Here is a 14,879-nt window from a genome sequence, read left to right as displayed (position 1 = left end):
AGACTGCCTCTTCCAAACTTCAGATGCCAATCACACGTCCCACATTGTCACCTATATTTCTGACCGACTTACTGTAAATCTGGCTTCCCATGACCCCCTTCCTTGGGTTCGATAATTTGCTGGAATGGCTCCCAGAACTCAGGGAAACACTTATTTACCTTTACCAGTTTATTATAAAAGGATATGATAAAGGATACAGTTGAACGTCCAGATGGAAGAAATACATAGGGCAAGGTATGTGGGAAGGGTCCTAGAACTTCCATGCACTCTCTGAGCATGCCACTCTCCTAGCACTTCCACGTGTTCAGCAACTCGGAAACTTGCCAAACCTTGTACTTTGGGATTTTTATGGAGCCTTCATCACTTAGGCGTGATCCATCATAACTCCACTTCTAGCCCCTGTCCCCTTTCTCTAGATGCAGAGTGGGACTGAAAGTTCTAAGCTTCTAATTATGTCTTGGTCTTTCTGGTGACCAGCCCCCATCGAGGATCTATTCAGGAGCCTACCAAGAGTCACCTCATTAGAACAAAAGACACTCTATCACCTAGGAAATTCCAAGGGATTTAGGAGCTCTGTGTCAGAACTAGGGTCAAAGACCAGATATTAGAACAAAAGAGGCTCCTAAAGCTCTTATCACTTAGAGAATTACAAGGGTTTTGGAACCTCTGTTCCAGGAACCAAGAGCAGAGACCAATATGTATATTTTCTATTATTTCACAGACATACTTTTATTCTGCTTATTGGGAAAGTTGAAAACTTACTTATCCTACCATAATGATGGATACATGTCATTATACATTTGTCCCAACGCATAGAATGTACAACACCAAGAGTGAACCCTAAGGTAAACCGGATTTGGGGTGATTATGATGTGTCTGTGGAGGTTCATCCATTTGTAACAAAGGTACCCCTCTACTGGGGGTGTCTATACCTTCCTTTCAAGTTTGCTGTGAAGGTTAAACTCTAAAAAAATTGTCTTATTTTAGAAAAACAAAAAAACTTACTTATCAACAGTATAAAGACCACAGTTTATAACCCAGAATTGCCCAAACCTTATTTTCCTTTGCTCTAGTTGCAGTAAGTTTCTTACTCTCACCTTAAGCCTGTCCTTTAACACCAGCTTCTTTTCTTCATTGATCAATCACTAACTCACTCAACAAATATTTGTATAGTCTGGCCCTTCACAGACACATATATGCACTGACAGACAACACAGCGGGGTCCCTGCCTTCTTGTCGCTGACAGTCCTCTTCTTTGGGGCCATGCCCAACTACTCAGGCTCCCACAAAGCTTTTCTTCTTCTCAATTTATAAAAGTTATATTGATCTTGTCACTTATGTGAGTGACTATATTCTGAGGATATATTTTTGTAAGGGTCAGTTTTATTCTTTGAAGGGATCTTTTATGCCTATAAAAAATATGTACATGGCCGGCCTGGTGGCGCAGTGGTTAAGAGTGCACATTCCACTTTGGATCCCGGGTGTGGACATGGCACTACTTGGCAAGCCATGCTGTGGTAGGCATCCCAAGTATAAAATAGAGGAGGATGGGCTCGGATGTTAGCTCAGGGCCAGTCTTCCTCAGCAAAAAGAGGAAGATTGGCATCAGATATTAGCTCAGGGCTAATCTTCCTCAAAAAAAAAAAAAGAATAACTTGGGCAGGCCCGTGGCCGAGTGGTTAAGTTCGTGCATTCCGCTTCGGTGGCCCAGGGTTTCGCTGGTTCAGATCCTGGGCGAGGACATGGCACCGCTCATCAGGCCATGCTGAGGCAGGATCCCACATGCCACAACTAGGAGGACCCACAACCAAAATATACAACTATGTACTGGGGGGATTTGGGGAGAAATAAGCAGGAAAAAAAAAGTGAATGAAATAATTTGTTTTAAAATAATATGTACATATATTATTAAAAAAACAAAGTTCCTCTTCATCTTCTACCATCCAGAGATGACTATCATATATCCTTTTAGGTTTTTTTTTTAATCTCTATTTGTGCTATATGCAGTATAATTTTTTCAATAAAAAGCTTTTTATTCGTGCAAAGTTACTCCATTGGTATTGAAACAAGTTGAAGCAGTAAGGATCATGGTGGAGAAAATATAATGAAAAATATAATTTAAAAATTCCCCTGAAGTATGTTTTCCACTTCTGTTTTTAGGGGAAAAAAGCAGTCCTTTGAACTTTGATTAAATTTGGGTCAGGTAGTTTCTTTGATCTTGTTCAAAATGTTTATGTTATATTATAAGTGACTTTAACAACATATTATATTACTTTCTCTATAGTCTTTGCCTTCAGTCTGGGATGGTATTAACTCCCTCTAGGTTTTAGAAATCCAGAATTTCCCATGTTGGTAGAAAACGGGATATTAAAACGTCTGTTATAGTGTTCTGAAGCTATACATTTGAGCTATGAGCAGGCTAATAAGCAGATTCGGAAAAAGATCAGAATCAAATTGAGGCATGACTTTTATTAAACCCTTACTTGTATTTGTCTTAAAACAGGGCTATTGTCTGCATCAAAAGTCATTGTAACACCTTCTGTAGGGCAGAACTTGATGAAAGGTAGGGGGCTATCCCAGACACCAGCCAAGGGATTTAGTTTCTGAGGCACCCAAAGGCCCTGATAGAAGGCAATTCCATCCCTGTGAAATGAGGGGGTGATCATATTCAGAATTCCCGTTGTAATTAGCTCTGCTCTTGTTCTGTTGCAACTCTCTTTTAATGGTAGTTGTGGATAAAATATTTTGAGATGATATTTAATAAATTATATCCATGAAGTATTTTATACTATGGAAGGACTTCAGGATGTAATAGGTGAGCACATTTCATCTGCCTATATATTCAGTTATGGCTTTGAAATGTACTCTCACTTTCTCTATAAAACAGAGGTTCTTAACCTTTTTGTGCCTGGAGCCCTCTAGCAATCTGGTGAAGCCTGTGGATCTCTTCTCAGAATAATTTTTTAAGTTACAAAATGAAATACATAAGATTGAAAGAAAACCACTTGGGCTGAAATACAGTTTGAAGTAGTGGTGAGACTAAACAATTTTTTGAGATGTCTGCAACAACTGTAATAGGGTATAAAAAAGACATGATTTCTATGGGGATAAAGTCACTGGTGTCAATGATAATACTGTGGGTTGTTGCCTACATTCATAGGGGAAGGAAATTCTATATTTCTCTTAGAGGTTAGTGAAAATAGTTTGTTTTTGCCCATCCAAGGTTGCATGAAGTCTGCCCATAGACATTCTCCAAAGCCATTCTTTTTCCATTTCTCAGTTTAGATTTGACCCAGATTCCCTGTAAATAGCCAAATGCCTCTATAGCTGGGATTTGCCTTGTTGAAGATCTGGCAAGCTGACTCTTACTAAGAGTTTCCCTCTTAGTGTTTTGTCAGAATCACGGCTCACATCAGGAACTCTTCCAGTTGGAGAAAACAGTGAAATTTGGTCAAATTTGAATTCACTCTGGTGTTTATATTTGCTTTATTCCTCACTAGCTGTTAAGTAAAATGTACTTCACCACCATACACCTAAATTTGCTCTTTATTGATAATTAGGGTGGTGCGGACCAGATATGGATAAGAGCTTCTTTAAGTAGGGCTTGACTGTGCCAAGGTGTTTCTGCACATTTGAGGTTCTCGATAAACCGGCAGCCTTACCAATTGGAAAATGTATCCATGAAGAAAAGAAATCTCAGCCAAGTCAAAATAACAGATCTTTGCTTCTGTTGGGAGACTTTCTACAGGTTTGACCTCCTATAAGGGCATTCTGGATACGCCCAGCCAGTCTTTCCAGCTAAAAAGGGACCGAGGGGAGATTCTGTCCGTTGTAAGATCTGCTCCAAAATTTTGCCATAGGATAAACCTGGAATCAGGTTTGGTTCATGAGTGCTTTGGCCATACCACCTCAGGACCAGACTTACTGTAGCCTAGGGTAGACCACGGCTGCCTCATGTTATGCACCGCACAAGGGCTCCTGGCTAGGGTCCAAGTCCAGCATGCATTCTGCTCACCTTATTGTGTGCCTGGTGAGGGGCTGCATCAGCCCAGGAGAAGTGGCCTTTTCTAATTCACGAAAAGACATTGCCTACTTTTAAGCTGTGAATCTGAGACTGAGAACCCAGAAAGGTCATTTTTTCTAACTTAGACAAGCACCATATGTACAAGAGGCAGCCCTGGGCCATATATTCAAGGACCAGAATTGAATTAATGTTTGAGAAGCAGGAAAATTAAAGCAGGGGCCAGAGCACTCTTAATTAGTCAGACTGTCATAACATCATCTCAACTACTTCGTAAAATATGAAGCAAGAAATGTTAACCCTAAATGGAGTGTCATCATAAATTCAGGAAACATTTATTGAATATACATCAGACCTTGTCCTAGGTGCTGGGGATATAAGGATAATTAATTCAGGCTCCTTGTCCTCATGAAGCCCGCAGTTTAGCATTTGTGCATAAAATGATACTTGACACTATAGAACCATTAAGTTAGCTTCCCCCGTATTGCTGATGCTCCATGTTCTCGTTCAGGTTAACTTAGAATTTTGGAATTTTATCGATGCATATCAAAATGATTTTGTATATAGGAATAAATAGAATATATCATTAAAGAATATTCTGGGAGAGAAACATCAGTCAATACATACTCTAAAACGTCAGCAGTTACAGATGTGTGATACCATCGCAAGAATAGACCTATTTACTAAAAAATAATTATTCTCCTATCATTGGAATAGGGAGGTAACTTGAAATAGACCCTGTGGTTTATAAGAATCTAATGTATAACAAAGTAGGAAGTGCAAGACAACAGAAAAAGAAAGGATTATTTATTGAATAATCTGTTAAAATTTGAAAAATTAGTTGATTCGTACATTAATGGATAGACTAAAAATAAAATCAAAACTAAATATAAATAGGCAGAGCACAGAGGATTTTTAGGGCAGTGAAAATACTCTGTATGATACCACAGTGATGAATACATGTTGTATATTTGTTCAAACCCATAAATGTACAACACCAGGAGTGAACCCTAATGCAAACTATAGACTCTGGGTGTTTCTGATGTGTTGAGGTAGGTTCAGCAGCTGTAACAAATGTGCCACTCTGGTGGGGGTGCTGCTACTGGAGGAGGCTGTGCATGTGTGAGGGCAGGGGATATATGGGAAATCTCTGTACCTTTCCCTCAATTTTGCAGTGAACATAAAACTGCTCTAAAAAAAATCTTAATTAAAAAAAACTATATATACAGCCTTAAACTCTAGGAAAACCAGGAACAAATAAAATTGGTTATTTATTAAAACTGTAAGGTTAGGGAGAGGAGGAGAGATGATTTTTTAAGGCCAGAAAAATAAAGAAATTATGAAGGAGAATATTGACACCTTTCAACTATTCTAAATAGTAACATTATAAAGGTTTAAAATATAGATAAAATAAGGGGCCGGCCCGGTGGCACAGCAGTTAAGTGCACACGTTCTGCTTTGGCGGCCCAGGGTTCACTGGTTCGGATCCTGGGTACGGACATGGCACAGCTCGGCACGCCATGCTGTAGTAGGTGTCCCACATATAAAGTAGAGGAAGATGGGCATGGATGTTAGCTCAGGGCCAGTCTTAATCAGAAAAAAGAGAAGGATTGGCAGCAGTTAGCTCAGGGCTAATCTTCCTCAAAAAAAAAATTTTTTAAAGTAAGAACGAACAGTACATCAGAAAATATATTTGTAGCAAATATGAAAAAAATTACTATTTCGCTAAGAATATTAAGACCCTCATAGATAACTGGACTAAAATATGAACAAATTCACTCAGAAAGAGTATACATAATAAATACACAGTGGCATGTCTAACATCCTCTGAATCATAAATATCGATTAAAACAAGTTTTCAGTTCCCCCCTCCTACATTAGCAATAAAAAACTACAGTACACAAAACTGGCACTCAGTGAAACTGATATTCTCATATATTCATAATGATATTTTAAATTGTTATATTCCTTAGGAAAGGTTTCTCAGGATATATATCAAGTACTGAAAAAAAAATTTCATTTTCACTGATCCCAAGGAAATAATCTGAAGTATGGAAAAAGACAAATACATCAAGATATTGATCAGTGTTACTTGTAATTAAAATGATCACACAATTTATTATCCAAACCTATTACTTTCAAGAGTACAAGGGGCGCTATTTATAGTTAATCCTGGACAATGCGTATACAGCAGAATCATCATGAGCAAATTAGAATGTATGGCCATCCTATTTATAACAGCCAGAACAAGATAATTTGATAATGACTTAAAAGTCTAATAGTTGAATCCCTAAGTATCATGTGATAGATCCTTATAATGGGATGTTATTCAGCAATCCCTAGAGAAAAAAAAAATGTATGAGCTAAAATACTTTAAATGGGCTATAAAATCCTTTATATTATTAAAATTAAGTAAAATCAAGCATTTATGGAAACAGGAAATACTTTAAAATCATAATAGTTATTTTAGAGAGATGTTCATGGTTCAAGTTTTTTCCATTATTTAATTTTCCAAATTTCCTGTAATGTGTTTTAGAATTTTAAAAATATGTATGCTTCATAATACTTGAGAGTGAGAATCATTACAGTTTTTCGATCTGGTCCAACTTACTTTATGTATGAGGATGTTGACGCACAGAGATGGTACAGGGCATGGCCAAAGTCAGGTGCCTCTGCTAGACATTCTGGACAAAGAGGTTAATCTAGCTTCTCACTCACAACAAGGGCTCTGACCACTTCACCACGCTACCTTGAAGATGGTAGCATTGTGTCTTGCAACCTGACACTTGATTTTCTTTTTTTTTGGTATTTAAAATTATCTGTACTCTGTTTCACAAGTCAGGAGAAGTTTAGATTACTTCTTTTAAAATTTGAAACTTTAGTAAACAGGCTTATTGGCTAGATTTATTTTTCTCTGGCTCCCATAATTCTGTATGTGTTGCTAATCTCCTTACATGTTTAGGGAGGAACAAGAAATCTGGATAATATATAGCAATACATGTCCTCAAGTTGAAAACACTTAACTTTGGAACGTTACCCGTCCTTTGCTCATTTCCTTTGTGCTCTACCGTCAACCGTTTCTCAGCACACAGTGCAGGAATCTGACTGGGTGTTGAAGTAAAAAGTCCCAGATTCCCACAGATGATTCATTGTTAGGAATGGTTAAGTGTACTCCTGAATAGTTTTCTGCTTTAAGGTGATTATTCATTGATCAGGTAATCAGTGAGTGGCAAGGCTTACTAGGAGCCCATATATAAAAAATTTAGACCTCTAATAAGGTAGAGTTTTTGTTGGGTCCTCATTCTTTCACTCTGGGCCTCGTACATGGAACAAAGTTAGCTTGCATATCGCTTGAGGCTGCACATGCTACGTTTAAGTTAATTTTGTGTTGCTAATGTTGGATGGTGATGATGATGGGGGTTAATTAACTTCTGTTAATCAATGATGCCACCTGGTGGCCAGAAAGTGCATTTTGTCGTTCCCTTGTAAGCTGCACCAACCTTTTTTTCTTTGATATAAATAATCTCAGTAGCATCTGAGGCATTTTTATTAGTGAAGTTTTGAAAAATGCTTAGTTTGGGTTGGCAGAAGCAGGGCAGTCATGGAATACTACGGGTCTTACATGGCAATGTGAAATGACTACTCTGCTGTTCTCATTTCTTTTAAATGAAACTCCTGCAGGATAATAGGTACTAAAGGGTACGTAGTAAACAATTCTCTGTGACCAATGCAGGCATGTCTGTCTGGTCTCCCTTCCTGGGTTTCACCTGGATTGTAACAGTCACTGGGCCAGCTGGTGGTTTCAGTGTTCTTCCTGTCTGACTCAGAGGGTGATCAGTCATGTTCTCATTCTGCAATTAAAAGGCGTGGAGTGGTTTTTTTTTTAAGATTTTATTTTTCCTTTTTCTTCCCAAAGCCCCCCAGTACATAGTTGTATATTTTTCGTTGTGGGTCCTTCTAGTTGTGGCATGTGGGACGCCACCTCACCATGGCTTGATGAGTGGTGCCATGTCTGCGCCCAGCATCTGAACGAGGGAAACCCTGGGCCACAAAACCGGAGCATGCGAACTTAACCACTCGGCCACAGCACTGGCCCCAAGGCATGGAGTAATTTTTAACTGAGGGTAGCGTGCACTTGTCTTCCTTGAAAAAAAAGGGTGGATGGATGGATATATTGGAAAGTTGAATTTCTAAAATTCAGTTTTGGAAGTTGAATTTTAAGATTTTAAAAAAATTGTCAAGGAAAGTAAACCTAACTCCATTACTTCCTTAATCAATAGCATGATTTTGCAACATGTTAGTGGTAGGTTTTCTGCTCAGCCAGTTTGTCTATTTCCATTCTGTTCCTGAAAGTTCAGGTTGGCAGGCAGCAGCTGAGCTTGAGTACAGGGAAAGAAAAAGCAACTCAGAAGCCTATCGGGCTCAACACAGTGATTCTGAGGTCAGGATTTCCTAATACGGACATCTCCCAGTGAGCTCTGTTGGTTTAGAGAAATGTCTCAGTTTGTGTGGATATACTCCTGTATGAAAGAACAAGAATTGAAAACAAAATAGAAACTTGCCATGAATCTGATACTTAGGTAAATCTGCTTTCCTCTCCACAATATTCAGCTAACTAGAAGCTCTAGGGAACGTTGCTTTTGATAAATGAGGTAGCCTAGGCGTTGAGAACATCTAAGAAGAGTACAGTTTTCTCCCCAACCCTGTCACTCTCATAGAAAAGTCAAATTGTTTCAACTCACCAAACATGGCATATATGGAATGCATTCTGAGCGGGGTCAGAGTGAGATTAAGTTGATTTTCCATCTCCACATGAGGCGAAGTGTAAGGTATACCCAACATATTTTGTTAATTTTTGTGGGTTTTTTATCTGTTTGATTGGAAGCATGGTCTCCAGCTTGTGTGTTCAGATAACTTTAAGATCTAAATTGCTGGTGATGGTCTCTGGCAAGACAGAAGCTATGCTGTGGTGCATGAGAGCTTAATGTCGTCATACATGATATCTCACCATGGCTTGTTGCCAGTGCTGCATATTTCTAATGTGCATGTCCAGACTCACACAGGCTTTTGGATCAGTGTCTCAAAGATGTACAGTTTCAGCAGTTGAGTGTGTGTATTTGTGTCACCTATTAAGGTTGAAAAGCTGCCACTAACATCCAAGTTTCCCTTTGTGACTTTGAGCATGACTTCATAAATCCATGGGATGAAATTGTATCTGTTTCATAATACTGCTCAGTGAAGATTGGGTCTGATAGATATGCCTTTAGTCCCCTAATATGCTTTTCCTCTTTCCATTTTCTCAACTCCCACTGGCATTAGGATTAGTTTCAGCCTTTATTGCCTTTTACTTAAACTAAAACACAGTCTTGTCTAAAAAAGTCATTTGTTTTTTATTCATTAAGCATTTCTTGTCCCTTGCATGCAAAGGCCCTTGCTAAGTGCTATGAGAGATAGAAAGATGAATCAGATGTGGGTCCTACCCACAAGGAGCTTTGAGTCTAATGAAAAGGAAAATGGTAGAAGGCATAAAGTGAGTAACTGCTGTGTCATGTATTATTCAAAGGGAGACAATATTTCTTTCAAATGGAAAATTTGGTAGGAGAGAGGAATTGGAGATGAGCCTTGAAGAGTATTATGAATAGAATTTTTATATGCAGAGACAGGAAAGGATTCATCAGAAGGGAACATTAGAGACAAGTATGGAGCCAGGGAACACATGAAAGTATTTAAGGAATTGTGCAGAATTAGATGTGGGCAAGAACAAAGAGCCTGTGTTAGGCAAGAGCAAGGGAGAAAAATCAGAAAAGTCAATAGGGACCATGTAGTGGGGGACTTTAAATTCCAGGGAATAGAATTTGTTTTAATTTGATAGGTAATAGAAAACCATCCACCATTTCTCAACAAAGGAGTATTCCCTTGAAATCCTATGCCATTCCTTGGTGTTAAAGATTTATTAAATATAACCTATTGCTTTAATTTTTTTCTGTATTGTAAGAACCACTATATACCATGTTGCTTATTTACAGACTGTCTTCATCTAGACCAGGATTTCTCAACCACAGCCCTGTTGACATACTGGGTCAAACAGTTCTTTATTGTGGGGCTGTCGTGTTGATTTGTAGGATGTTTAGCAGCATCCCTGGCCTCTGACCACTAGATGCCAGTAGCACCCCCTTCCCCCTAGTTGTGACAATCATAAATGTATCCACACATTTCCAAATGCCCCCTGGGGGCAAACTCACCCCCATTTGAGAACCTCTATTCTAGACATGTGTATTGTGTTCCTCTGGTGTTCTGGGCATTGTTAGACTCTTGGATTTGTCAATGTGCCTTAATGCTTAATGCATCCAATCTATTAATGCTTGGAATTATGTACTAGATGTACATCTGATCTTGAGATTAAGTTATTTCATATTTGTTGGAGTAAAAGAGCTAAACTACGCCTCAGGAGACCTGGATTCTAGTCCTGGCTCTGCCACAAAGGGGTTTTGTGACTCGAGTGAGATCTTGTACTTGGTAACCTGATTCTTACCTCTAAAATGACCAGTGTGACTTCTGAGGCTCTTTCCAGCTCTGATTCTGTGTCCTGATTTCAAATTGATCTTAGAGCTTTATTCTTTCACATTTTTAGAAAGCACAAATTGAACTAACATGTCTATTAACCAACAAGATTGACTGAAGTATTGAATAAGAAAGACAAATTTTTTTCCTTAGTGCTTTAGTGTACTAAATACTATAATTTTTTTCCTTTTCTAGATTATTTGAAAAATCTTTTAGAAGACTCTGGAGATTACAGAGACACTCAAGGTAAATAAGTTTTGTGGTCTTATATACTGTGGAAGTTTTTATATTATGTTTATTTGGACCTAGAAAGTGAAAATATAACAAAACCCGTAGATAAGACTCCATTTTATTCATAAGAAGCCTTTTTTTTTTTTTACTCTATTTTGGGCAGATTAAAACAGAACTAGATAAAATGGCAAATGGTATTGGATGCAGGTAAAATTATAGGGGCAAGAGAGGCCCAGGGCCAGCCAGCCGGGGGAGCCAGCCTCCTGAGAGACAGACCCAGCATGGCCTGGGGTCAGGAAGCTTCATCCTCCTGTGCTCAGTCACTCTGCTGGTGGTAAATTCACCTTCTCTAGATGTCCATTGCATTCAGAAGCAGGGATTGAACCAGTTGATCTGCAAGATCCTTTCAAGCTTTAAAATCATGAGTCCATGAAGTGACCAAACTACACAGATCAGGGATAAGGTCTACAATAGCATATTATTCTGGGACTGTTTAATGGTGGGTATTAGCTTTGACACTCTTCCACCCCTCACCCCCAGTAGTACTTCAGGGAAATTGTCTATTACAATACAAGAGACTCCTTGGTGTTCATGGGATAATCCACTGTGTAGATTTTTCTCTTTCACACACACATACACACACAGGATTAATTCTGTTTGGGATAGTTGTGTTTCTTTCTATTTATCCCCAAACTACCTCTGTCAAATGTCATAGATATATCCCTGGTTATAGTCTGCAGAAACACATTAAACAAATCCATGTCCACCTCATTAATTTTATGAATTTCTATCACATTCTTGTGCATCCTTTACATTTTCAGATTATGTAGCTGAACAGGTTTTTAACACATTTTGTAGAGATTCTTATTCATTTTCTTATTCATTTGACTTCTTAACATCTTCTATTAGCAAATGTTTTGCTTTTAAAGGTGCTTTTTAAAGGGTAAAGTTTGGAGTGGGGGATATGACAATGCTTCTTGTCTTTGGTGAACATATAATCTAGTTGAAGAAAAAAAGTCTATAACTCTCATCAGATAAAGAACAAAGTAGATGTGCTGAGCACTACAGAATCATTTGGAAGAGAGGAAAGTGTGACGATTGAAGAGGCAGAGCTTTGCTTAGAGAGGAGTGGGACTGGAGATGACCTGAAGGTTGGACAAGAGGAAGAGTGGCCATTCCAGATCAGAGTCTGTCTTATGAAGATAAAAATTTGAGAGAGATCTTAGGAAATCGGGCCTCAGGAAAACGTCAGTCTCAGGGCTTCTACCTTCAAGGAAAGTGAATTATTAGCTCCATGTTACAGATAAAACAAATACAGGGCCAGAGATTAAGGAGCTCGTTTAAAGGAAATTACGCACTTTAGCAAAGATGGGTTAGAATAAGCAGTGAACGGTGAGGTGCACTATATGGCCAGCGGCACAGCAGTAAAATGGTGAGAGACGTAGATGAGATTGCTGAGGGTGAGGGAAAATGAGACAAGTATACCTTTTGAAGGTAGGCAGAAGAGTTAAAGGAGCACAGCCACCAGGGCCCCTTAAAGGGATGCCATGGGAAAGCAGAATTGCAGACAAGATGGAAGAAGGCAGAGCTTAGAGGCCAGGGGACCAAATAGGAGCAGCTTTATCATTTCATCCGTTCATTAAATCCTAAAGCTTGTCTCTCTTCCCACTGGGAATTCAACCAGGCCAGAAACCAGGGACATGTCCAGGGTCACCTCTTGACTATCTGCTATGTGCTGAGTGCCAGGCACAGTAAATTCCCTAAAGAAATACTGCTTTCCTATAACACGTTTAAAGACTATAGAAATCTCCAAGCTTGGTACCAGAAAGAGAATCTCTTGGTAAGTTATAGTAGGTGGACCAAAAAACCTCAAGTCCTCTCCAGAAATTGAACTTTTTAAAAAAAAAATAGTGCTTTTGTTGATAATTACTGTCACTGCCACCCCACCCTCAGGAGACCATGCTTCCCTTCCGTCTTTAACACCAGCAGTTTTTCTCAGTAGGAATGCTACTGTCATGTCGTACGGGATAACCTCCTTGTGTGGATTTCCAGGTAGTATTGCATCCCTGACTCCCACCCACTAAAGGCCAGTGGACCTTCCCAGTCATTGTGACAACCAAAAACTGTCTTTACACGTGTCCAGATGTCCCTATGGAGCACTGCTGTCTTGGGTTGAGGACAGCTGTAGCCCAAAAAGGGACCAAGTACAGACTTTTTCCCTTGTATCTAGTTACAAGGATGACAAGACTGGAGCATTCAAAAACATTTTGTTAAAGGCAAGGAGTTAATAAAAAGAATAAAACGCAGATGAAGCTAAATAACCCAGCTCACAAAATAATGTGTATAATTTCCTAAGGTCTAGTATGCTTCGATGTGGCATGTTTTCCCTCTTGGGATGAGACTAAGAGAAGGCAGCGAAGTCCTGACCCTCTTAAATAGTCGCTTCTGAATAGTTCTGGTTTCCTATCCGAGGGTCCTTCTCTACCAAGGCAGTTTATGCTAGAATGGGCCTTAACTTCCAGGTGAAATCCTATCCTCATCGTTGTAAACTTCAACAGGATAATCAAAGGTCAGCACAAAACAACCCTGCCATTCATACTGTTGGCACACATGAATGTCTCTTTAGAGTCTTTGGCTTATTTTTTTTCATAAGTACTGTTTTAGCCTGATTTTCCTTAGTTTTGCCCTCATTAAACCTCATCATCTGTGTTTCTGCCTACTCACAGTTAACCAAGCTCCTCCAGTAGTTGGTTGCTATGAACTAGATATCTTGTCGTCCGGATTTGCTTAGTGTTGCAATTCATTGGTAATGACCAAATGTCCCTTCTCTTCCTGCATGTTTTAGATGCCCTTGCTGTTGTTATAGAAGTAGCCAACCACGCCAATGACACCATGAAACAAGGAGTAAGTATCCTGATTTCAGTGGCTGGTGTACTACTGAACCTGGGAGCCTGGGCTTTCATATGCTTTACATTCTCTTTTGGTAGGATAACTTTCAGAAGCTTATGCAAATTCAGTACAGCTTAAATGGACACCATGAAATAGTGCAGCCTGGACGGGTAAGTGTTTTAGACTGCCTTTTGCAAATTTAATGCAATGCATTTAGGCTCTGTTTGTAGGTAATTTTCATTTCATTTATGAAAATAGGTCATTTGTTATTGTTCCTCTTCATTGACCCAATCAAGATCAACTAAGCTCATTCTGTCCATTCAAAACATTCGTGATTTAAGTCACTGTGACAAGAAGTCCAATTCAATTAGGAAAATGGCAAGGGACCCCACAGAGTATCTGATTAAATAGGATCATTTTATTGTGTAATACTAGCTGACCTCATGCAGCTTTAATGGCAATTTCATTTAAAACTTTTAATGTAAGAGAGGATTATGAGGGGAGGGAGAAAATTGGTATTTTGTTGCTCCTCATAGAGCACAAAAGTGGCCTCGGGAATGAATTCAGGGAAATTACAAAATGCAATTGTCAGGATGTTGGCTATGCCTCAGGATCAAGTCCATGCTCAGTCAATTACATTTCAGACCACATAGTACCCCTGGGGCCAATATTGGATTTATGAAACTCTGCTGGCTTGTCTAATTCCTAAGTGACTTACAGAGTTTAAAAAGAAACCATGAATGTAAAAAGTCACAGGGAAACTATGTCTCCTCAGCCCCCACAAAAAAAATTCTGAGGAAAGTTGAAAAGGAAAATATATGTACACATATATTGCAGTTGTGTTAAGGTGTTGGACTAAATGAGCGTTTGTTTGGATGAATTAGGTTTTTCTCAAAGAAGGAACTCTGATGAAGCTGTCTCGGAAAGTCATGCAGCCCCGAGTATTTTTCCTGGTAAGTGGCCATGTGTGTTTGTGATGAGCTTTGAGGCAGAGATAACTGCTTAATGGAAGGAGACATTTGTACCACAGGGAAGCACAGCACGTTCAAATAGTGCGTTTTGAATTTAGTTTCATTTCTAATTTGGAAAATTGATTCAATTGGGTTTTTGTTTAGGCAGATTGTAATACCTTAGTGGAATTCAGAATTCAGAAAACATTAAATTTGTTATAGAACTT

At 39.0% G+C, this 14,879-nt stretch overlaps 1 protein-coding gene across 2 annotated transcripts in view; it reads left to right on the top strand.

The window, feature by feature from the left end:
• Nucleotides 1–14,879, top strand: part of FGD6 (FYVE, RhoGEF and PH domain containing 6) — a 106,879-nt gene that overhangs the window by 72,804 nt on the left and 19,196 nt on the right. For both annotated transcript variants that reach the window (XM_070599517.1, XM_070599516.1), the window contains exons 9-12: nt 10,778–10,828; nt 13,659–13,717; nt 13,801–13,872; nt 14,587–14,655. In XM_070599517.1, coding sequence (XP_070455618.1) covers nt 10,778–10,828; nt 13,659–13,717; nt 13,801–13,872; nt 14,587–14,655 — 251 coding nt within the window. The remainder of the gene's footprint in view (nt 1–10,777; nt 10,829–13,658; nt 13,718–13,800; nt 13,873–14,586; nt 14,656–14,879) is intronic.

The sequence above is a fragment of the Equus przewalskii genome, chromosome 29, assembly GCF_037783145.1.
Source record: "Equus przewalskii isolate Varuska chromosome 29, EquPr2, whole genome shotgun sequence".
NCBI classification, from domain to species: domain Eukaryota; kingdom Metazoa; phylum Chordata; class Mammalia; order Perissodactyla; family Equidae; genus Equus; species Equus przewalskii.
This window is presented reverse-complemented; position numbering and strand designations above follow the sequence as displayed.